This window comes from Pseudophryne corroboree, chromosome 1 (assembly GCF_028390025.1).
Source record: "Pseudophryne corroboree isolate aPseCor3 chromosome 1, aPseCor3.hap2, whole genome shotgun sequence".
In the NCBI taxonomy this organism is placed as follows: domain Eukaryota; kingdom Metazoa; phylum Chordata; class Amphibia; order Anura; family Myobatrachidae; genus Pseudophryne; species Pseudophryne corroboree.
In genome coordinates this window covers 138,455,430-138,480,956 of record NC_086444.1, presented here as the reverse complement: position 1 = coordinate 138,480,956, position 25,527 = coordinate 138,455,430, and the positions used below count along the sequence as shown (strand labels likewise).

General features: G+C 49.3%; 1 protein-coding gene across 1 annotated transcript in view; it reads left to right on the top strand.

Moving 5' to 3' along the window:
• Window positions 1-25,527, top strand: part of CENPK (centromere protein K) — a 153,896-nt gene that overhangs the window by 25,423 nt on the left and 102,946 nt on the right. Inside the window, exon 2 of the mRNA XM_063963172.1 lies at window positions 5,334-5,360. Coding sequence (XP_063819242.1) covers window positions 5,334-5,360 — 27 coding nt within the window. The remainder of the gene's footprint in view (window positions 1-5,333; window positions 5,361-25,527) is intronic.

Genomic DNA, 25,527 nt, shown 5'->3' with positions numbered 1-25,527 from the left:
TCCAGTGGCACCTTGGGATCTCAATGTTGTTTTGAGGTTCCTTAAGTCACATTGGTTTGAACCACTCACCACTGTGGACTTAAAATATCTCACATGGAAGGTGACGATGCTGTTAGCCCTGGCTTCAGCCAGGCGTGTGTCAGAATTGGCGGCTTTATCATATAAAAGCCCTTACTTAATTTTTCATTCTGACAGGGCAGAATTGAGGACTCGTCCTCAATTTCTCCCTAAGGTGGTTTCTGCTTTTCACATGAACCAACCTATTGTGGTGCCTGCGGCTACTAGGGACTTGGAGGACTCCAAGTTACTTGACGTTGTCAGGGCCCTGAAAATATATGTTTCCAGGACGGCGGGAGTCGGAAAGTCTGACTCGCTGTTTATCCTGTATGCACCCAACAAGCTGGGTGCTCCTGCTTCTAAGCAGACTATTGCTCGTTGGATTTGTAGTACAATTCAGCTTGCACATTCTGTGGCATGCCTGCCACAGCCTAAATCTGTAAAAGCCCATTCCACAAGGAAAGTGGGCTCATCTTGGGCGGCTGCCCGAGGGGTCTCGGCTTTACAACTTTGCCGAGCAGCTACTTGGTCAGGGGCAAACACGTTTGCTAAATTCTACAAATTTGATACCCTGGCTGAGGAGGACCTGGAGTTCTCTCATTCGGTGCTGCAGAGTCATCCGCACTCTCCCGCCCGTTTGGGAGCTTTGGTATAATCCCCATGGTCCTTACGGAGTCCAGGCATCCACTAGGACGTCAGAGAAAATAAGATTTTACTTACCGATAAATCTATTTCTCGTAGTCCGTAGTGGATGCTGGGCGCCCATCCCAAGTGCGGATTGTCTGCAATACTTGTACATAGTTATTGTTAACAAAATCGGGTTATTGTTGTTGTGAGCCATCTTTTCAGAGGCTCCTTCGTTGTTATCATACTGTTAACTGGGTTCAGATCACGAGTTGTACGGTGTGATTGGTGTGGCTGGTATGAGTCTTACCCGGGATTCAATATCCTTCCTTATTATGTACGCTCGTCCGGGCACAGTATCCTAACTGAGGCTTGGAGGAGGGTCATAGGGGGAGGAGCCAGTGCACACCACCTGATCCTAAAGCTTTTATTCTTGCGCCCTGTCTCCTGCGGAGCCGCTATTCCCCATGGTCCTTACGGAGTCCCAGCATCCACTACGGACTACGAGAAATAGATTTATCGGTAAGTAAAATCTTATTTTAGGGGAGGTAAGGTTAAGTCCAAGAAACCTGCCGCTGCAGGTTCCCAGGAACAAAAGCCAGCTTCAGGTACCCCAAAGTCCCCCGCATGACTGTGGACGGGATGGCCCGAAGGTGGGGCCAGTGGGAGCGAGACTCAGACAGTTCTGTCATGTCTGGGTATCGTCCGGCCTGGATCCCTGGGTAGTAGATATTGTGTCCAGGAATGCAGGCTGGAATTTCAAAGTCTCCCTCCTCATAGTTTTTTCAAGTCGGGCTTACCAACTCTGTTGGAGGACAGCACAGTGCTTCAAGACGCTGTCCAAAAGCTGGTGGAGGCACAGGTCATTGTGCCAGTACCACCTCACATGCTGACAAAGGGTTACTATTCAAATTTTTTCGTGGTACTGAAATCAGATGGTTCGGTCAGGCCCATTCTGAACCTAAAATCGTTGAACCCCTTTCTGAAGGAGTTCAAGTTCAAGATGGCGTCTCTCAGGGCGTTGATATCAGGTCTGGAAGAGGGGGAATTCCTGGTATCACTGGATATCAAGGATGCGTACCTTCACATTCCGATTTGGCTGCCGCATCAGTCTTGTCTCCGCTTCGCATTGCTGGACTGTCATTTTCAGTTCCAGGCCCTGCCATTCGGCCTCTCCACAGCACCGAGGGTGTTTACTAAGGTGATGGCGGAAATGATGATGCTACTCCGCGGGGTATGAACATCATTCCTTATCTGGACGATCTCCTGATAAAGGCATCGTCCAAGGAGAAGCTGCTGCAGTCCATTGTTCTCACAACGCGACTGCTCCAGAGTCACGGGTGGATTCTGAATTTTCCAAAGTCACATTTGGAACCAACCCAGAGATTGTAATTTCTGGGAATGATCCTGGATACGGAAGTGCAGCGGGTGTTTCTTCCGCGGGACAAGGCGTTGGTGATCCAATCCATGGTCCGGGATGTCTTGAATCCACCCCGGGTGTCGGTTCATCAATGCATTCGCCTATTGGGAAAGATGGTGGCCTCCTACGAGGCTCTCCTGTACGGGAGGTTCCATGCTCGACCCTTCCAACTGGATCTCCTGGACAAGTGGTCTGGATCTCACCTCCACATGCATCAGAGAATTCATCTGTTGCCGAAGGCAAGGATTTCTCTCCTCTGGTGGCTCCAATGGCCTCACTTTCTAGAAGGCCGCAGGTTCGGGATTCGGGACTGGGCCCTGCTAACAACTGAGGCGAGCCTCCGGGGCTGGGGAGCAGTCACTCAAGGAGTAACCTTCCAAGGACGGTGGTCAAGCCTGGAAGCCGGCCTTCCCATCAACATCCTGGAACTAAGAGCCGTCTACAACGGTCTTCTTCTGGCGGCCCCTCTTCTGAGAAAGCGGGCCATCCAAGTGCAGTCGGACAACGTAACAACAGTGGCTCACATAAACCGACAGGGCGGAACAAAGAGCAGAGCGGCAATGTCAGAGGTGACAAGAATACTCCTCTGGACAGAAAAATACGCGTTGGCGCTGTCAGACATCTTAATTCCGGGAGTAGACAACTGGGAAGCAGACTTCCTCAGCAGACACGATCTCCATCCAGAAGAGTGGGGTCTCCATCCGAAGGTTTTCAAGAAAATAACAGGTCTTTGGGGATTAGCCCAAATAGACAGGATGGCCTCTCGTCTCAACAAGAAGGTTCGGCGTTATTGATCCAGGTCGAGGGACCCACAGGCAGTGGCAGTGGACGCCCTGGTGTCTCCGTGGGTGTTCCAGTCAGTGTACGTGTTTCCACCACTCCCACTCATCCCAAGAATCCTAAAGCTCATGAGGAGAACAAGGGTTCAAACGATCCTCATTGCCCCAGATTGGCCAAGAAGGGCTTGGTATGCGGACCTTCTGAATCTACTGCAAGAAGAGCCTAGGCCTCTTCCTCTTCGGGAGGACCTGCTGCAGCAGGGGCCGTTCGCCTATCAAGACTTACCGCGGCTACGTTTGACGGCATGGAAGTTGAGCGCCTGATTCTTGCTCGGAAGGGCGTTCCGAATAAAGTTATTCCTACCCTCATACAGGCTAGGAAAGTGATAACGTCAAAACATTACCATCGTATTGTTTCTTGGTGTGAGTCCAAGAAGTTTCCTGCGGTGGAATTTCAACTGGGACGTTTCATCCTCTTCCTGCAAGCAGGAGTGGATATGGGTCTGAGGTTGGGATATGTGAAGGTCCAGATTTCAGCCTTATCCATTTTCTTTCAGAAGCAATTGGCTGCCCTCCCTTAGGTTCAGACCTTTTTGAAGGGAGTTCTGCACATCCAATCTCCCTTTGTACCGCCTACGGCACCATGGGACCTTAACGTGGTGTTGCAGTTCCTCCAGTCGTATTGGTTTGAGCCTCTTCAGGAGGTGGAGCTCAAATTTCTTACATGGAAGCGGTCACTTTGTTGGCCTTAGCTTCTGCTAGTCGTGTCTCCGAGCTGGGGGCTTTATCATGCAAAAGCACTTACTTGATCATCCACGAAGATAGAGCTGAGTCCTGGACTCATCAGCAGTTTCTTCCAAAGGTTGTGTCGGCATTTCATATCAACCAACCTATTGTGGTGCCAGTGGCTACTGACTCCTCAATTACTTCAAAGTCCTTGGATGTCGTGAGGGCTCTGAAGATTTATGTGAAGAGAACTTCTCGTCACAGAAAATCGGACTCTCTGTTTGTCCTGTATGATCCCAAGAAGATTGGGTGTCCTACTTCTAAGCAGACTATTTCTCGCTGGATTAGGTTCACTATCCAGCATGCTTATTCTACGGCAGGACTGCCGTGTCCAAAATCCGTTAAGGCCCACTCTACTCGTAAAGGTGGGGTCTTACTGGGCGGCTACCCGGGGTGTCTCGGCAGTGCAACTTTGCCGAGCTGCAACTTGGTCTGGGTCGAACATGTTTGCAAAGTTCTACATGTTCGATACTTTGGCCTCTGATGATCTGAAGTTCAGTCAATCAGTTCTGCAGGAGCCTCCGCGCTCTCCCTCTCGTTCTGGGAGCTTTGGTACATCCCTATGGTACTAATGAGGACCCCAGCATCCTCTAGGACATAAGAGAAAATAGGATTTTGGTACCTACCGGCAAATCCTTTTCTCATAGTCCGTAGAGGATGCTGAGCGCCTGCCCAGCGCTTCGTTTTCCTGCAAATTGTTATTTGGTTCAGTACAATTTCGTTTAGTTGCGTACTGCATTGTTACTTGGTAAGTAATGTTTCAGCTGTTGCTGAGTAGTTCAAGCTAGTTGTCTTGACGTGCCTTGTATGTGTGAGCTGGTATGACTCTCACCACTATCTGTGTTAAGTCCTTCTCTCGAAGTATGTTGTCTCCTCGGGCACAGTTTCTAGACTGAGTCTGGTAGGAGGGGCATAGAGGGAGGAGCCAGCCCACACTCTCAAACTCTTAAAGTGCCAATGGCTCCTGGTGGACCCGTCTATACCCCATGGTACTAATGTGGACCCCAGCATCCTCTACAGACTATGAGAAAAGGATTTACAGGTAGGTACCAAAATCCTATTTTCTGTTTGGCCTAATAGGAATTGTAAAGAAAATCGCCAGCAGTTTCCATATTGTTAAAAGGGTTCTGAGGCTATATTGCCTTTAGACCATTGGTTCTCAAACTCGGTCCTCCAGACCCCAGACAGTTCATGTTTTCCAGGTCTCCTCATAAAATCACAAGTAAAATGATTAGCTCCACCTGTGGATCTTTTAAAATGTGTCAGGGAGTAATGACTACACCTGTGCACCTGCTGGGTGACCTGGAAAACGTGAACTGTTTAAGGTCCTAAGGACAGATGTTTCAGAACTACTGCTTTAGACAATCCAGATAACCTGTTATTGGATGTGCCCCTAAGAACAGATACTATGATTGAAAAGGCAACTGTGGTTTCATTTGTTATTGAGCTAGCTACAGCAGACAATTGTGGTGTGTCCTTACTTCTTATAGTTAAAATTGTCTTTTAAAAGCAACAGGGAAAAAAATACAGCAGTGTGGGTGGAGGGATTGTTGTGCATTGTACACAACTTTATTTGTGGCCTGCGTTATTGTATGGAATCAGTGCTACAGTGAAAATGCTAGTTGGATCTTGCTGTACTAATTTCTCTTTATATTGCCTCTTTGCAGGACAGTATGGATGACCTTCTGAGAGAGGTAGGTGCTAACAATATAAACACATGGCTGATTGTGTGACATATGTGCGACACATTCCAATTGTCCTTCTTTTGGAGCAAAAATCTATCTATCTATCTATCTATCTATCTATCTATCTATCTATCTATCTATCTATCTATCTATCTATCTATCTATCTATCTATCTATCTATCTCAGAATTCCCAATCTGACATTTGCTGATCTTAACTGCTACACTGGCTTCCAAAACTGCATTTTGCCAAAATAAGAACCCACACCAGTAATCCATGAGTTGTTTCATTTGTTTGAAACTGTTAAGTCTAGCTCTACTAATTTTGTGATGTTTTGGATTCCCAATGTATGGGAAAGTACCAGAGTATATGAATGGAATAACTGTATTGTAATTTCTCTGACGTCCTAGTGGATGCTGGGAACTCCGTAAGGACCATGGGGAATAGCGGGCTCCGAAGGAGGCTGGGCACTCTAGAAAGATTTCAGACTACCTGGTGTGCACTGGCTCCTCCCACTATGACCCTCCTCCAAGCCTCAGTTAGAATTCGTGCCCAGCCGAGGTTGGATGCACACTAGGGGCTCTCCTGAGCTCTTAGAAAGAATAGACTTAGGTTTTTTATTTTCAGTGAGACCTGCTGGCAACAGGCTCACTGCAGCGAGGGACTAAGGGGAGAAGAAGCGAACTCGCCTGCTTGCAGCCGGATTGGGCTTCTTAGGCTACTGGACACCATTAGCTCCAGAGGGATCGACCGCAGGCCCAGTCCTTGGTGTTCGGTCCCGGAGCCGCGCCGCCGTCCCCCTTACAGAGCCAGAAGCAAGAAGATGGTCCGGAAAATCGGCGGCATGAAGACTCTGTCTTCACCAAGGTAGCGCACAGCACTGCAGCTGTGCGCCATTGCTCCTCTCACACTTCACACTCCGGTCACTGAGGGTGCAGGGCGCTGGGGGGGGGGGGGGGGGGGGGGCGCCCTGAGGCAGCAATAATAACACCTTGGCTGGCTAAAATACCTCAATATATAGCCCCAGAGGCTATATATGAGGTAAATACCCCTGCCAGAATTCCATAAAAAGCGGGAGAATAGGCCGCGAAAAAGGGGCGGAGCCTATCTCCTCAGCACACTGGCGCCATTTTTCCCTCACAGCTCGGCTGGAAGGAAGCTCCCTGGCTCTTCCCTGCAATATACAGTAACAGTAAGAGGGAAAAGAGAGGGGGGGCATTAAATTTGGCAGTATATATACATATATTATATGAAAAGCAGCTATTAGGGACATAACTGAGTTAGTCCCTGTATATATATAGCGCTCTGGTGTGTGCTGGCATACTCTCACTCTGTCCCCCCAAAGGGCTTTTTGTGGGTCCTGTCCTCTGTTGAGCATTCCCTGTGTGTGTGGGGTGTGTCGGTACGGCTGTGTCGACATGTTTGATGAGGATAATGAGGTGGAGGCGGAGCAGATGCATTTTGAAGGGACGTCACCCCCTGCGGGGCAGACACCCGAGTGGATGAACTTATGGAAAGAAATGAGTGCACGTATAGATTCTTTACATAAGAAATTTGACGACATGCCAAATGTGGGACAGCCGGGATCTCAGCTCGTGCCTGTCCAGGTGCCTCAGGGGTCGTCGGGGGCTCTAAAACGCCCGCTACCTCAGTTTGCAGACCCGGATGTCGACACGGATACTGATAACAGTGTCGACGACGATGAGTCAAACCTAATGCCTGTCAGGGCCATTCACTGCATGATTGAGGCAATGAAAGAGGTGTTAAACATTTCTGATTTACATCCAGGTACCACAAAAAAGGGTGTTATGTTTGGAGAGAAAAAACTACCCGTAGTTTTTCCCCCATCAGATGAACTAAATGAAGTGTGTGAAGAAGCGTGGCTTTTCCCTGATAAAAAATTTGTAATTCCTAAGAAGGTACTAATGGCGTTCCCTTTCTCGCCAGAGGATAGGTCACGTTGGGAAACACCACCTAGGGTGGATAAAGCGCTCACACGTTTGTCAAAAAAGGTGGCACTACCCTCTCAGGATACGGCCGCCCTTAAGGAGCCTGCTGATAGAAAGCAGGAGGCAATCCTGAAGTCTGTATACACACACTCAGGCATTATACTTAGACCAGCTATTGCGTCAGCTTGGATGTGCAGTGCTGCCGCTGCATGGTCAGAAAAACTGTCAGAAAATATTGACACACTAGACAGAGACACTATTCTGCTAACGATTGACCATATAAAAGATTCAGTCTTATATATGAGAGATGCACAGAGGGAAATTGCCGGCTGGCATCTAAAGTAAGTGCATTATCTATCTCTGCTAGGAGATGCTTATGGACTCGTCAGTGGACGGGAGATGCAGATTCCAAGAGGCACATGGAAGTTTTGCCTTATAAAGGGGAGGAATTATTTGGGGATGGTCTCTCCGACCTAGTTTCCACAGCAACGTCTGGGAAGTCAGCATTTTTACCCCATGTTCCCTCACAGCCTAAGAAGGCGCCATTTTATCAGGTTCAGTCCTTTCGGACCCAGAAAAGCAAGCGTGGAAAAGGAGGGTCTTTTCTGTCTAGAGGCAGAGGTAGGGGAAAAAGGCTGCAACAGACAGCAGGTTCCCAGAAACAAAAGTCCTCCCCCGCTTCCTCTTCCAAGTCCGCCGCATGACGGTGGGGCTCCACAGGTGGAGCCAGGTACGGTGGGGGCCCGCCTCAGAAATTTCAGCGATCAGTGGGCTCGCTCACAGGTGGATCCCTGGATCCTTCAAGTAGTATCTCAGGGATACATGCTGGAATTCGAGGCGGCTCCACCCCACCGGTTCCTAAAATCTGCCTTGCCGATTGCTCCCTCAGACAGGGAGGCGGTGCTAGCGGCAATTCACAAGCTGTATTCCCAGCAGGTGATAATCAAGGTACCCCTACTTCAACAAGGCCGGGGTTACTATTCCACACTATTTGTGGTACCGAAGCCGGACGGTTCGGTGAGACCCATTTTAAATTTGAAATCCTTAAACATGTACATAAAAAAATTCAAGTTCAAGATGGAATCGCTCAGGGCGGTTATTGCAAGCCTGGACGAGGGGGATTACATGGTTTCCCTGGACATCAAGGATGCTTACCTGCATGTCCCCATTTACCATCCTCACCAGGAGTACCTCAGATTTGTGGTACAGGATTGCCATTACCAATTCCAGACGCTGCCGTTTGGACTCTCCACGGCACCAAGGGTATTTACCAAGGTTATGGCGGAAATGATGATACTCCTTCGAAGAAAGGGAGTTTTAATTATCCCGTTCTTGGACGATCTCCTAATAAAGGCACGGTCCAAAGAACAGTTGTTGGTGGGAGTAGCACTATCTCAGGAAGTGCTGAACCAGCACGGCTGGATTCTGAATATCCCAAAGTCACAGCTGGTCCCGACGACACGTCTACTGTTCCTGGGGATGATTCTGGACACAGTCCAGAAAAAAGTGTTTCTCCCGGAGGAGAAAGCCAGGGAGTTGTCTTCTCTAGTCAGAGACCTCCTGAAACCAAAACAGGTATCGGTGCATCACTGCACGCGGGTCTTGGGAAAGATGGTAGCTTCTTACGAAGCAATTCCATTCGGCAGGTTCCATGCCAGAAACTAAGGGCCATCTACAATGCCCTAAGTCAAGCAAAATCCCTGCTCCTACACCAGCCGGTGCTGATCCAGTCAGACAACATCACGGCAGTCGCCCATGTGAATCGACAGGGCGGCACAAGAAGCAGGATGGGAATGACAGAAGCCACAAGAATTCTCCGATGGGCGGAAAATCATGTACTAGCACTGTCAGCAGTGTTCATTCCGGGAGTGGACAACTGGGAAGCAGACTTCCTCAGCAGACACGACCTCCACCCGGGAGAGTGGGGACTTCATCCAGAAGTCTTCCAAATGATTGTACATCAGTGGGATCGTCCACAGGTGGACATGATGGCGTCCCGCCTAAACAAAAAACTAGAGAGGTATTGCGCCAGGTCAAGAGACCCTCAAGCGATAGCTGTGGACGCTCTGGTGACACCGTGGGTGTACCAGTCAGTTTATGTGTTCCCTCCGCTGCCTCTCATACCAAAGGTATTGAGAATAATAAGAAAGCGAGGAGTAAACACAATTCTCGTGGTTCCGGATTGGCCAAGAAGAACATGGTACCCGGAACTTCAAGAGATGATCTCAGAGGACCCGTGGCCTCTGCCGCTAAGACAAGACCTGCTACAGCAGGGGCCCTGTCTGTTCCAAGACTTACCGCGGCTGCGTTTGACGGCATGGCGGTTGAACGCCGGATCCTGAAAGAAAAGGGCATTCCGGAGGAAGTCATTCCTACGCTTATTAAAGCCAGGAAAGAGGTTACAGCAAATCATTATCACCGCATATGGCGGAAATATGTTGCATGGTGTGAGGCCGAAAAGGCCCCAACTGAGGAATTTCAACTAGGTCGATTTCTGCATTTCCTGCAAGCAGGAGTGAATATGGGCCTAAAACTGGGTTCCATTAAGGTACAGATCTCGGCTCTATCGATTTTCTTTCAGAAAGAACTAGCTTCAGTACCTGAAGTTCAGACATTTGTAAAGGGAGTTCTGCATATTCAGCCCCCATATGTGCCTCCTGTGGCACCTTGGGATCTCAACGTGGTGTTGAGTTTCTTAAAATCACATTGGTTTGAACCACTAAAAACCGTGTATCTGAAATATCTCACGTGGAAGGTGGTCATGTTATTGGCCTTGGCTTCTGCCAGGCGAGTATCAGAATTGGCGGCTTTGTCTTATAAAAGCCTTATCTGATTTTCCTTATGGATAGGGCAGAATTGAGGACTCGTCCCCAGTTTCTCCCTAAGGTGGTGTCAGCGTTTCATTTGAACCAGCCTATTGTGGTGCCTGCGGCCACTAGGGACTTGGAGGACTCCAAGTTGTTAGACGTGGTCAGGGCCCTGAAAATATATGTTTCCAGGACGGCTGGAGTCAGAAAATCTGACTCGCTGTTTATCCTATATGCACCCAACAAGCTGGGTGCTCCTGCTTCTAAGCAGACTATTGCTCGTTGGATTTGTAGTACAATTCAACTTGCACATTCTGTGGCAGGCCTGCCACAGCCAAAATCTGTCAATGCCCATTCCACAAGGAAGGTGGGCTCATCTTGGGCGGCTGCCCGAGGGGTCTCGGCTTTACAACTTTGCCGAGCTGCTACTTGGTCAGGGGCAAACACGTTTGCAAAATTCTATAAATTTGATACCCTGGCTGAGGAGGACCTGGAGTTCTCTCATTCGGTGTTGCAGAGTCATCCGCACTCTCCCGCCCGTTTGGGAGCTTTGGTATAATCCCCATGGTCCTTACGGAGTTCCCAGCATCCACTAGGACGTCAGAGAAAATAAGAATTTACTCACCGGTAATTCTATTTCTCGTAGTCCGTAGTGGATGCTGGGCGCCCATCCCAAGTGCGGTTTATCTGCAATACTTGTACATAGTTATGGTTAACTAAATCGGGTTATTGTTGAGCCATCTGTTGAGAGGCTCAGTTGTTTCATACTGTTAACTGGGTTTCATATCACGAGTTGTACGGTGTGATTGGTGTGGCTGGTATGAGTCTTACCCGGGATTCAAAATCCTTCCTTATTGTGTACGCTCGTCCGGGCACAGTATCCTAACTGAGGCTTGGAGGAGGGTCATAGTGGGAGGAGCCAGTGCACACCAGGTAGTCTGAAATCTTTCTAGAGTGCCCAGCCTCCTTCGGAGCCCGCTATTCCCCATGGTCCTTACGGAGTTCCCAGCATCCACTACGGACTACGAGAAATAGAATTACCAGTGAGTAAATTCTTATTTTTTTTAATAACAAATCTTAGATCTTGTGCATATCCGTATCATATAAATCCATCTCTGTGATTTTCACAGGTCCGCACAGTAGGGAAAAGTCTGCATGGCATTCATAGACCTCTATGAAGAGATGTTATGCAGTACACACAGCAACCCCTACTTCAATAATACCGCTTTCAGATCGCAAACCCAGGTCAGACCCGGCTTTTGAACCCGAGTCCAACCCTTCACATTGCAGTTTCGACACGGATTATTCCTGGGTTGGAGCCTTTCACTCTGAACCCGGGTCACCCATGTTAAACACTGTGATGTGATTTAAAATGGACTTTTCTGTCTCACATTGATGAGGTTTCAAAGGAAATTAAAGGAGGGGCTGGGGACTGCTCTGAGCCAATCAGCACCTTTTTCTGAGACCCGGGTTGGATATCCCTGGTCAGAGGCTTTCACACTGAACAATGAGCCGGGTCTGACATGTGTTTAACCCTTCTTTTAACCCGGGTTGAAATGCCGGGTTGCTCGACCTGAGTTATTTACTCCTGGTGCTTTCGCATTGCACCTCGACCCGGGTCTATCCGGCAATAACCCGAGTTATACCCCTTTCACATCGCACAAATAACCCGGTATCGACCCGCTATATTTTGGCGGGTCGGCACGGGTTACTGTGCGATGTTAAAGGGGCCATGCAGAATTCCCGGATCGCCTGACCCGGTAATTCAACCCGGGTTATAAGAAGGGTTGAATACCGGGTCAGTGGCAGTGTAAACGGGTTCCTGGGTCTATGCGACTCGGGACCCGTTTACTACATAGGTAGAGGCGGCGCAGAGATGAGCTCATCTCCCAGCTCCGTCCCCGCTGCCGAATCCGCCCCCCACCGCTATGGCAACCGACCCCGGCATATTGCCAGGTCGGGAAGTCTGATGTTAGGGTTCCGATGCCAGATCCCATCCGGGAAGGAGCCGTTTCCAATTCCCGGGTGGGAGCCGGCATTGGAGATGTGTAAGGGGTATAATTGATGCCGTGTGAAAGCGGTATGAGTAGCCTGTGTGCAGTGTGCCAGCTTCTCTCCATAAAGATCAATCCTTTTTCCCTCCTCTGTTCACCTGTCAACAGTGAAACGGGTGGGGATTTTTTATATCATTTGTGCACAGGCCCTAAATATTTTATTATAGCTTCCTAGCCAGAGCCGCACGAGATGCTTTTTGCGTCATTACCACATTTCTCCTGCATTTCACTTGCAGCCTGGGCATAAAATAATATTATAAGCATTTTAGCCGAGTTGATTTGCCGCTTGGTTTATTTGCGCTACATTCAGACGAGGTGTGACATCAGATTCACGTGTCACACTGAGAGAGAAGTTTGGGTTGTGGCATCAGTAGATCTATGGTGTTACACAGCTACTAGGAGCCTGGGCAGCACTGGGTTCTGGGGTGCATGGTAGGATGAATACTTAGATCAGTATGTACTGTGTGTAGTTAGATTTATTAGGTCCTTTACAAGGGTGTAGCCAGAAATTTGTGGGCCCCATAGCAACATAATGAAAGGGGCCCTGTCCCAATGATTCTTGAGAGACACCTCTGCAACAGTTGTTAATTTTATGCCCCATAATAGTGCCCCGGTTTATTTTCTGTACCATAGTAGTGCTGTAGTTAATGTTATGTCCTATAGTAGTGCCGGGTTTGGTTCGGGATACAGGCGGTCGGGATCCCGTCATTCGGCATACTGATGCTGGGATCCCGACTTCCAGAATGCCGGCAGGGGGGCGAGCGTAACGAAGCCCCTTGTAGGCTCACTGCGCGAGCCGCAGGTTCTGTTCTCACTCTATGGGTGTCGTGTACACCCACGAGTGGGAATAGCCTTCAGCCTCCTGCCGGCATTCTGGCGGCCAGGATCCCGGCGTCCGTATGCTGGCTGCCGGGATCTTGACTACATCCCGTAGTGCCCTGGTTTATTTTATAAATCTTCGTAGTTCTCTAGTTTACATTCTGTCACATTGCAGTGCTGCCAGTACTGTCCTCAATTCACATTGTCATAAATTGTCCCCAGTTTATATTACAATGCCACATTACAGTGCCCCCTGTTCTTACCGTGACACAATGACGTGCCCTTCAGTTCAAATGATGCCACATTAAAGTGCCCCAGTTCATATTATGCCACACTATAGTGCCTCCATTTTATATTGTGCCACATTACAGTGCCCCAGTTCATATTATGCCACACTATAGGGCCTCCGTTTTATATTGTGCCACATTACAGTGCCCCAGTTCATATTATGCCACACTATAGGGCCTCCGTTTTATATTGTGCCACATTACAGTGCCCCAGTTCATATTATGCCACACTATAGGGCCTCCGTTTTATATTGTGCCACATTACAGTGCCTCAGTTCTTATTATGTAACATTATAGTGCCTCCATTTTATATTGTGCCACATTACAGTACCCCAGTTCATATTATGCCACACTATAGAGCCTCCGTTTTATATTGTGCCACATTACAGTGCCTCAGTTCTTATTATGTAACATTATAGTGTCTTCCACATTACAATGAGCAGATCAGATTATGACAGAATACAGTGGCCTCAAATTCAAACTATGCCACATTACAGTGCCTCCTTACTATTATAACACCCACTACTCACCCCTCACTGACCATGTGATGTCACACAGTTCAAGCTGGGCAATGGATCACACCCAGTTGCTTAACAGGCAAATCTGGGAAATTCGTATACAGCTTTATAACATGGGTCCATGCCCCCCTAAGCCTTCAAGGGCCGCAGCTCTTACATGTCAGGGTGACATTCTATGCTGCAGCTCCGTCACCTCCCCAGCAGCGTCGCTTACTCCCGCTGGCTCTGTTCCCGGGTACTTGCGGCGGAGACGCTCCGGCTTAGGCACATGGACGCAGACGCTCTCCTGGCTTGCGTGGCTGCTACAGACAAGGGAGGAGGTAAGAGGGTCCCCCAGACGTGACCCGCCATTAAATCACGTTCTGGTCGCAGTCTAAGGAGACGGACTGCGACGCTGGCGTGGACACTGTAACAGAGCAAGGACCCCACTATATCCACCAGGGCATAGGAGTAGAGGTCGGATATATAAATATCCTTTTTAATAAGACTCCATAGTACCAGGTGGCGAGGACCAGCATAGGGGAGAAGGCGCTTGACCTGTAGCCCCTCCCCCAGCTCCAGGCGCCATCTACTGCTGGTGTTCCCGCCCTGGAGCTGCCTCACACTCTTCCTCACTCCCTGACTGAGACGCTGGGCGCCATTTTCTAAAATAGATGCGACTGGTCTCTGGGACTCCTTTGTAAATCCGCCTGTACATTAGCGCCGTGATTTTACAGACACTTAAGTATTCTACATGTCAATAATAAGACAGCGTTAGTTAAGAACAAGTGTACCTGTGCCAGAATATATTGTACGAGTATTCTGATATATACATCCGGTCTCGGACCGCGCATTGTTTTATATATATATATATATATATATATATATATATATATATATTTCTCTTACGTCCTAGAGGATGCTGGGGACTCCGTAAGGACCATGGGGAATAGACAGGCTCCGCAGGAGACATGGGCACTAAAAAGAACTTTAGATATGGGTGTGCACTGGCTCCTCCCTCTATGCCCCTCCTCCAGACCTTAGTTTTATACTGTGCCCAGAGGAGACTGGGTGCATTGCAGGGAGCTCTCCTGAGTTTCCTGAAAGAAATAATTTTTGTTAGGTTTTTTATTTTCAGGGAGCCTGCTGGCAACAGGCTCCCTGCAGCGAGTGACTGAGGAGAGAGAAGCAGCCCTTCTTAAATGCTAGGCTCTGCTTCTTAGGCTACTGGACACCATTAGCTCCAGAGGGAGTCGGAACGCAGGTCTCTCCTAGCTGTTCGTCCCGGAGCCGCGCCGCCGTCCTCCTCACAGAGCCGGAAGATAGAAGCCGGGTGAGTATGAGAAGATAAGAAGACTTCAGAGGCGGCAGAAGACTTCAGATCTTCACTGAGGTAACGCATTGCTCCCACACAAAACACACACGGCAGGCACTGTAAGGGTGCAGGGCGCAGGGGGGGGCGCCCTGGGCAGCAATTTAAACCTCTGGGTCTGGCAAAAAGAGTATATATATATATATATATATATATATATATATATATATATATATATATATATATAGGCTCTGCACTGTATATTAGAGATCCCCCGCCAGTTTTTAAAAGGAATCGAGCTGGACCGAAGCCCGCCGCTGAGGAGGCGGAGCTTGATCCCTCAGCACTCACCAGCGCCATTTTCTCCACAGCACACCGCTGAGAAGCTGGCTCCCCGGACTCTCCCCTGCTGAACACGGTGACCCCAGGTTTTAAAGAAGGGGGGGCACATAATTTGGCGCAGTGAATATAATATAATAAAAGCGCTATCTGGGTATTTTTTCCAGGGTCATTGGCGCTGGGTGTGTGCTGGCATACTCTCTCTCTGTCTCTCCTAAGGGCCTTGTGGGGGAACTGTCTCCAGATAGAGAATTCCCTGAGTGTGTGGGGTGTCGGTACGCGTGTGTCGGCATGTCTGAAGCGGAAGGCTCTTCTAGGGAGGAGGAGGAGCAAATGAGTGTGGTGTCTCCGTCGGCAACGCCGACACCTGACTGGTTGGATATGTGGAATGTTTTAAATGCAAATGTGAATTTATTACACAAAAGGTTGGACAAAGCAGAGTCCAGGGAATGTACAGGGAGTCAAACCCTGCCTTGCACTATGTCGCAGGGACCTTCTGGGTCTCAAAAGCACCCACTATCCCAAATAGTAGACACTGATACCGACACAGATTCTGACGCCAGTGTCGACTACGATGATGCAAAGTTGCAGCCAAAATTGGCTAAAAGTATTCATTATATGATTATTGCAATTAAAGATGTGTTGCATATCACAGATGACCCCTCTGTCCCTGACACGAGGGTGCGCATGTATAAGGAAAAGAAACCTGAGGTAACCTTTCTCCCATCTCATGAGCTGAACGAGCTATTTGAAAAGGCTTGGGAATCTCCAGACAAAACACTGCAGATTCCCAAAAGGATTCTTATGGCGTATCCTTTCCCGGCTAAGGACAGGATACGGTGGGAATCCTCCCCAAGGGTGGACAAAGCGTTGACACGCTTATCCAAAAAGGTAGCGCTGCCATCTCAAGATACGGCAACCCTCAAGGATCCTGCTGATCGCAGGCAGGAGACTACGTTGAAGTCAATTTACAAACATACGGGTACCTTACTCAGACCGGCTTCTATTTCTCATAGTCCGTAGTGGATGCTGGGAACTCCGAAAGGACCATGGGGAATAGCGGCTCCGCAGGAGACTGGGCACAAAAGTAAAAGCTTTAGGACTAGCTGGTGTGCACTGGCTCCTCCCCCTATGACCCTCCTCCAAGCCTCAGTTAGATTTTTGTGCCCGAACGAGAAGGGTGCAATCTAGGTGGCTCTCCTGAGCTGCTTAGAGTAAAAGTTTAAATTAGGTTTTTTATTTTCAGTGAGTCCTGCTGGCAACAGGCTCACTGCATCGAGGGACTAAGGGGAGAAGAAGCGAACTCACCTGCGTGCAGAGTGGATTGGGCTTCTTAGGCTACTGGACATTAGCTCCAGAGGGACGATCACAGGCCCAGCCATGGATGGGTCCCAGAGCCGCGCCGCCGTCCCCCTTTCAGAGCAGGAAGAGCAGAAGAGGTCCGGAAAATCGGCGGCAGAAGACGTCCTGTCTTCAATAAGGTAGCGCACAGCACCGCAGCTGTGCGCCATTGCTCTCAGCACACTTCACACTCCGGTCACTGAGGGTGCAGGGCGCTGGGGGGGGGCGCCCTGAGACGCAATAAAAATACCTTAGATGGCAAAAAATACATCACATATAGCTCCTGGGCTATATGGATGCATTTAACCCCTGCCAGAATACATAGAAAAACGGGAGATAAGGCCGCCGATAAGGGGGCGGAGCCTATCTCCTCAGCACACTGGCGCCATTTTCCCTCACAGCTCCGTTGGAGGGAAGCTCCCTGGCTCTCCCCTGCAGTCACTACACTGCAGAAAGGGTTAAAAAAGAGAGGGGGGGCACTAATTACGCGCAGTATTAAAGATACAGCAGCTATAAGGGGAAAAACACTTATATAAGGTTATCCCTGTATATATATAGCGCTCTGGTGTGTGCTGGCAAACTCTCCCTCTGTCTCCCCAAAGGGCTAGTGGGGTCCTGTCCTCTATCAGAGCATTCCCTGTGTGTGTGCTGTATGTCGGTACGTTTGTGTCGACATGTATGAGGAGAAAAATGATGTGAAGACGGAGCAGATTGCCTGTAATAGTGATGTCACCCCCTAGGGGGTCGACACCTGAGTGGATGAACTGTTGGAAGGAATTACGTGACAGTGTCAGCTCTGTATAAAAGACAGTGGTTGACATGAGACAGCCGGCTACTCTGCTTGTGCCTGTCCAGACGTCTCATAGGCCGTCAGGGGCTCTAAAGCGCCCGTTACCTCAGATGGCAGATATAGACGCCGACACGGATACTGACTCCAGTGTCGACGGTGAAGAGACAAATGTGACTTCCAGTAGGGCCACACGTTACTTGATTGAGGCAATGAAAAATGTTTTACACATTTCTGATAATACGAGTACCACCAAAAAGGGGTATTATGTTCGGTGAGGAAAAACTACCTGTAGTTTTCCTGAATCTGAGAAATTAAATGAGGTGTGTGATGATGCGTGGGTTTCCCCCGATAATACCTGATAATTTCTAAAATGTTATTGGCATTATATCCTTTCCCGCCAGAGGTTAGGGTGCGTTGGGAAACACCCCCTAGGGTGGATAAAGCGCTCACACGCTTGTAAGGGCTCTACCCTCTCCTGACATGGCCGCCCTTAAGGATCCTGCTGATAGAAAGCAGGAGGGTATCCTAAAATGTATTTACACACATACTGGTGTTATACTGCGACCAGCAATCGCCTCAGCCTGGATGTGCAGTGCTGGGTTGGCGTGGTCGGATTCCCTGACTGAAAATATTGATACCCTAGATAGGGACAGTATATTTTTGCCTATAGAGCATTTAAAAGATGCATTTCTATATATGCGTGATGCACAGCGGAATATTTGCCGACTGGCATCAAGTCTAAGTGCGTTGTCCATTTCTACCAGTGGAGGGTTATGGACACGACAGTGGTCAGGTGATGCGGATTTCAAACGGCATTTGGAAGTATTGCCTTATTAAGGGGAGGAGTTATTTGGGGTCGGTCTTTCAGACCTGGTGGCCACGGCAACAGCTGGGAAATCCACGTTTGTACCCCAGGTCGCCTCTCAACATGAGAAGACGCCGTATTATCAGGCACAGTCTTTTCGTGGACAAGCGGGCAAAAGGTTCCTCATTTCTGCCCCGTGACAGAGGGAGAGGAAAAAGGCTGCAGAAATCAGCCAGTTCCCAGGAACAGAAACCCTCTCCCGCCTCTGCCAAGCCCTCAGTATGACGCTGGGGCTTTACAAGCAGAATCAGGCACGGTGGGGGGCCCGTCTTAATGAATTTCAGCGCGCAGTGGGCTCACTCGCAAGTAGACCCCTGGATCCTTCAGGTGATATCTCAGGGGTACAAATTGGAATTCGAGACGTCTCCCCCTCGCCGTTTCCTAAAATCGGCTTTACCGATGTCTCCTTCTGACGGAGACAGTTTTGGAAGCCATTCACAAGCTGTATTCCCAGCAGGTGATAATCAAGGTACCCCTCCTGCAACAGGGAACGGGGTATTATTCCACACTGTTGTGGTACCGAAGTCGGACGGCTCGGTGAGTCCGATTCTAAATCTAAAATCTTTGAACACTTACATACAGAGGTTCAAATTCAAGATTGAGTCACTCAGAGCAGTGATTGCGAACCAGGAAGAAGGGGACTACATGATGTCTCGGGACATCAAGGATGCTTACCTTCATGTCCAAATTTACCCTTCTCACCAAGGGTACCTCAGGTTTATGGTACAGAACTGTCACTATCAGTTCAGACGCTGCCGTATGGATGGTCCACGGCACCCCGGGTCTTTACCAAGGTAATGGCCGAAATGATGATATTCCTTCGAAGGAAGGGAATTTTAGTTATCCCTTACTTGGACGATTCCCTGATAAGGGTAAGATCCAGGGAACAGTTGGAGGTCGGTGTAGCACTATCTCAGGTAGTGTTGCGGCAGCACGATTGGATTCTCAATATTCCAAAATCTCAGCTGGTTCCGACGACTCGTCTTCTGTTCCTAGGGATGATCCTGGACACAGTCCAGAAAAAGGTGTTTCTCCCGGAGGAGAAAGCCAGGGAGTTATCCGAGCTAGTCAGGAACCTCCTAAAACCGAGCCAAGTCTCAGTGCATCAATGCACAAGGGTTCTGGGTAAAATGGTGGCTTCCTACGAAGCAATCCCATTCGGCAGATTCCACGCAAGAACTTTCCAGTGGGACCTGCTGGACAAATGGTCCGGGTCGCATCTTCAGATGCATCAGCGGATAACCCTGTCACCAAGAACAAGGGTGTCCCTCTTGTGGTGGTTGCAGAGTGCTCATCTTCTAGAGGGCCGCAGATTCGGCATTCAGGACTGGGTCCTGGTGACCACGGATGCCAGCCTGCGAGGCTGGGGAGCAGTCACACAGGGAAGGAATTTCCAGGGCTTATGGTCAAGCCTGGAGACATCACTTCACATAAATATCCTGAAGCTAAGGGCCATTTACAATGCTCTAAGCTTAGCAAGACCTCTGCTTCAAGGTCAGCCGGTGTTGATGCAGTCGGACAACATCACGGCAGTCACCCACGTAAACAGACAGGGTGGCACAAGAAGCAGGAGGGCAATGGCAGAAGCTGCAAGGATTCTTTGCTGGGCGGAAAATCATGTGATAGCACTGTCAGCAATTCCGGGAGTGGACAACTGGGAAGCAGACTTCCTCAGCAGACACGACCTCCACCCGGGAGAGTGGGGACTTCACCCAGAAGTCTTCCACATGATTATAAACCGTTGGGAAAAACTCGACAGGTATTGCGCCAGGTCAAGGGACCCTCAGGCAATAGCTGTAGACGCTCTGGTAACACCGTGGGTGTACCAGTCAGTGTATGTGTTCCCTCATCTGCCTCTCATACCCAAGGTACTGAGATTGATAAGATGGAGAGGAGTAAGCACTATATTCGTGGCTCCGGATTGGCCAAGAAGGACTTGGTAACCGGAACTTCAAAAGATGCTCACGGAGGATCCGTGGCCTCTACCTCTAAGAAGGGACCTGCTCCAGCAAGGACCCTGTCTGTTCCAAGACTTACCGCGACTGCGTTTGACGGCATGGCGGTTGAACGCCGGATCCTGAAGGAAAAAAGGCATTCCGGATGAGGTCATCCCTATCCTGATCAAAGCCAGGAAGGATGTAACCGCAAAACATTATCACCGCATTTGGCGAAAATATGTTGCGTGGTGCGAGGCCAGTAAGGCCCGACGGAGGAAATTCAACTGGGTCGATTCCTACATTTCCTGCAAACAGGAGTGTCTATGGGCCTGAAATTGGGGTCCATTAAGGTTCAAATTTCGGCCCTGTCGATTTTCTTCCAAAAAGAACTAGCTTCAGTCCCTGAAGTTCAGACGTTGTAAAAGGGGTACTGCATATACAGCCTCCTTTTGTGCCTCCAGTGGCACCTTGGGATCTCAATGTAGTTTTTGGGTTCCAAAAAGTCACATTGGTTTGAACCACTTAAATCTGTGGAGTTAAAATATCTCACATGGAAAGTGGTCATGCTGTTGGCCCTGGCCTGGGCCAGGCGCGTGTCAGAATTGGCGGCTTTATCCTGTAAAAGCCCTTATCTGATTTTCCATTCGGACAGGGCGGAATTGAGGACTCGTCCTCAGTTTCTCCCTAAGGTGGTTTCAGCGTTTCACCTGAACCAACCTATTGTGGTGCCTGCGGCTACTAGGGACTTGGAGGACTCCAAGTTGCTAGACGTTGTCAGGGCCCTGAAAATATATGTTTCCAGGACGGCTGGAGTCAGAAATCTGACTCGCTGTTTATCCTGTATGCACCCAACAAGCTGGGTGCTCCTGCTTCTAAGCAGACTATTGCTCGTTGGATTTGTAGTACAATTCAGCTTGCACATTCTGTGGCAGGCCTGCCACAGCCAAAAATCTGTAAATGCCCACTGCACAAGGAAGATGGGCTCATCTTGGGCGGCTGCCCGAGGGGTCTCGGCTTTACAACTTTGCCGAGCAGCTACTTGGTCAGGAGCAAATACGTTTGTAAAATTCTACAAAATTGATACCCTGGCTGAGGAGGACCTGGAGTTCTCTCAATTGGTGCTGCAGAGTCATCCGCACTCTCCAGCCCGTTTGGGAGCTTTGGTATAATCCCCATGGTCCTTTCGGAGTTCCCAGCATCCACTAGGACGTCAGAGAAAATAAGAATTTACTTACCGATAATTCTATTTCTCATAGTCCGTAGTGGATGCTGGGCGCCCATCCCAAGTGCGGATTGTCTGCAATACTTGTACATAGTTACAAAAATCGGGTTATTATTGTTGTGAGCCATCTTTTCAGAGGCTCCTCTGTTATCATGCTGTTAACTGGGTTTAGATCACAGGTTGTACGGTGTGATTGGTGTGGCTGGTATGAGTCTTACCCGGGATTCAAAATCCTTCCTTATTGTGTACGCTCGTCCGGGCACAGTATCCTAACTGAGGCTTGGAGGAGGGTCATAGGGGGAGGAGCCAGTGCACACCAGCTAGTCCTAAAGCTTTTACTTTTGTGCCCAGTCTCCTGCGGAGCCGCTATTCCCCATGGTCCTTTCGGAGTTCCCAGCATCCACTACGGACTATGAGAAATAGAATTATCGGTAAGTAAATTCTTATTATTGACCCTGGGTCATATTAAAGATGCTGTCCTCTATATGAGAGATGCTCAGAGGGACGTTGGCCTACTGGGTTCCAGAGCCAACGCTATGGCGATTTCTGCTAGACGAGCTCTATGGACCCGACAATGGACGGGTGATGCCGACTCGAAGAGGCATATGGAGGTTTTACCTTACAAGGGTGAGGAATTGTTTGGGGAAGGTCTCACGGACCTAGTTTCCACAGCTACGGCAGGTAAATCAACTTTTTTGCCTTATGTTTCCTCACAGCCTAAGAAAACGCCACATTATCAGATGCAGTCCTTTCGGTCGCATAAACCCAAGAGAGTACGGGGATCTTCCTTTCTTGCCAGAGGTAAGGGCAGGGGCAAAAAGCTGCCAACCACAGCTAGTTCCCAGGAGCATAAGTCCTCCCCGGCCTCTACAAAATCCACCGCATGACGCTGGGGCTCCTCTGAGGGAGTCCGCCCCAGTGGGGGCACGTCTTCGACTTTTCAGCCACGTCTGGGTTCACTCACAGGTGGATCCCTGGGCAATAGAAATAGTTTCCCAGGGTTACAAGCTGGAATTCGATGAGGTGCCTCCTCGCCGATTTTTCAAATCTGCCCTACCGGCTTCTCCCCCAAAGAGGGAGATAGTTTTAAATGCAATTCAAAAATTGTGTCTTCAACAAGTGGTGGTCAAAGTTCCCCTGCTTCAGCAGGGGATGGGGTATTACTCAACCCAGTTTGTGGTCCCGAAACCGGACGGTTCGGTCAGACCCATTTTAAATTTAAAATCCTTAAACCTTTACTTAAAAAGGTTCAAGTTCAAGATGGAATTGCTCAGAGCGGTCATCGCCAGCCTGGAAGGGGGGGATTATATGCTGTCCCTGGACATAAAGGATGCATACCTTCATGTTCCCATATATCCACCTCATCAGACGTTCCTGAGATTTGCTGTACAGGATTGTCATTACCAATTTCAGACGTTGCCGTTTGGGCTTTCCACGGCCCCGAGGTTTTTTACCAAGGTAATGGCGGAAATGATGGTGCTCCTGCGCAAGCAGGGTGTCACAATTATCCCGTACTTGGACGATCTCCTCATAAAAGCGAGATCAAGAGAGCAGTTGCTGAACAGAGTATCACTTTCCCTGAAGGTGTTGCAACAGCACGGCTGGATTCTCAATATCCCGAAGTCACAGTTGGTTCCCACGACTCGTTTGCCTTTCTTAGGCATGATTCTGGATACAGACCAGAAAAGGGTTTATCTTCCGATGGAAAAGGCCCAAGAACTCATGAATTTGGTCAGGGACGTATTGAAGCCAAAAAGGGTGTTGGTGCATCACTGCACTCGAGTTCTGGGGAAGATGGTAGCGTCTTACGAGGCCATTCCATTCGGCAGGTTCCATGCGAGGACTTTCCAATGGGACCTTCTGGACAAGTGGTCCGGGTCACATCTACAGATTCATCAGATGATCACCCTTTCCCCCAGGGCCAGGGTATCTCTCCTGTGGTGGTTGCAGAGTGCTCACCTTCTAGAGGGTCGCAGGTTCGGCATTCAGGACTGGGTTCTGGTAACCACGGACGCGAGCCTCCGAGGTTGTGGAGCAGTCACACAGGGAAGAAACTTCCAAGGTCTCTGGTTAAGCCAGGAGGCTTGTCTTCACATCAACGTCCTGGAGTTGTGGGCCATATACAACGCCCTTCGTCAAGCGGAGCAGTTGCTGCGCGACGTACCGGTTCTGATTCAGTCAGACAACATCACCGCAGTGGCTCATGTAAACCGCCAAAGCGGAACAAAGAGCAGAGTGGCAATGGCAGAAGCCACTAGGATTCTTCGCTGGGCGGAAAATCATGTAAGCGATCTGACAGCAGTCTTCATTCCGGGAGTGGACAACTGGGAAGCAGACTTCCTCAGCAGACCCGATTTACATCCAGGAGAGTGGGGACTTCATCAGGAAGTCTTCGCAGAGATTGCAAGACAGTGGGGACTGCCTCAGATAGACATGATGGCGTCACGCCTCAACAAGAAACTACTGAGGTATTGCGCCAGGTCAAGGGACCCTCAGGCGGTGGCAGTAGACGCCCTGGTGACACCGTGGGTGTTCCAGACGGTCTATGTGTTTCCTCCTCTTCCTCTCATCTCCACGATATTGAGAATCATAAGACGAAGAGGAGTACAAACAATTCTCATTGTTCCAGATTGGCCGCGAAGGGCCTGGTATCCGGATCTGCAGGAGATGCTCACAGAAGATCCGTGGCCTCTTCCTCTCAGAGAGGACTTGTTACAACAGGGGCCCTGTCTGTTCCAAGACTTACCGCGGCTGCGTTTGACGGTATGGCGGTTGAACGCCGGATCCTAGCGAAAAGGGCATTCCGGATGAGGTCATTCCTACTCTGATAAAGGCTAGGAAGGACATGACAGCAAAACATTATCACCGTATATGGCGGAAGTATGTATCTTGGTGTGAGTCCTGGAATGCTCCTCCGGAAGAATTCCATCTGGGCCGTTTCCTTCACTTCCTGCAGACTGGAGTGAATTTGGGCCTAAAATTAGGCTCCATTAAGGTTCAGATTTCGTCCCTATCCATTTTCTTTCAGAAGGAATTGGCTTCTCTCCCAGAAGTACAGATTTTTGTGAAGGGAGTGCTGCATATCCAGCCTCCTTTTGTACCTCCAGTGGCACCCTGGGACCTTAACTTGGTGTTGCGGTTTCTTAAGTCTCACTGGTTTGAACCACTTAAAACGGTGGAATTAAAGTATCTCACTTGGAAAGTGGTCATGTTGTTGGCCTTGGCATCGGCTAGGCGAGTGTCGGAGTTGGCGGCTTTATCTCACAAAAGCCCCTATCTGATTTTTCATGTGGATAGAGCGGAATTGCGGACTCGTCCTCAATTTTTGCCCAAGGTGGTTTCATCTTTTCATATGAACCAGCCTATTGTGGTGCCTGTGGCTACGCAGGACTTGGAGGATTCCGAGTCCCTTGATGTGGTCAGGGCATTGAAAATTTATGTGGCCAGAACGGCTCGGGTTAGGAAAACAGAGGCACTGTTTGTCCTGTACGCAGCCGACAAGGTTGGCGCTCCTGCCTCGAAGCAGACTATTGCTCGCTGGATCTGTAACACGATTCAGCAGGCTCATTCTACGGCTGGATTGCCGTTACCAAATTCTGTAAAGGCCCATTCCACTAGGAAGGTGGGCTCTTCTTGGGCGGCTGCCCAAGGTGTCTCGGCATTACAGCTGTGCCGAGCTGCTACTTGGTCGGGTTCAAACACCTTTGCAAAGTTCTACAAGTTTGATACCCTGGCTGACGAGGACCTCATGTTTGCTCAATCGGTGCTGCAGAGTCATCCGCACTCTCCCGCCCGTTTTGGATCTTTGGTATAATCCCCATGGTCCTTACGGAGTCCCTAGCATCCTCTAGGACGTAAGAGAAAATAAGATTTTAAACCTACCGGTAAATCTTTTTCTCGTAGTCCGTAGAGGATGCTGGGCGCCCGTCCCAGTGCGGACTATCTTCTGCAAGACTTG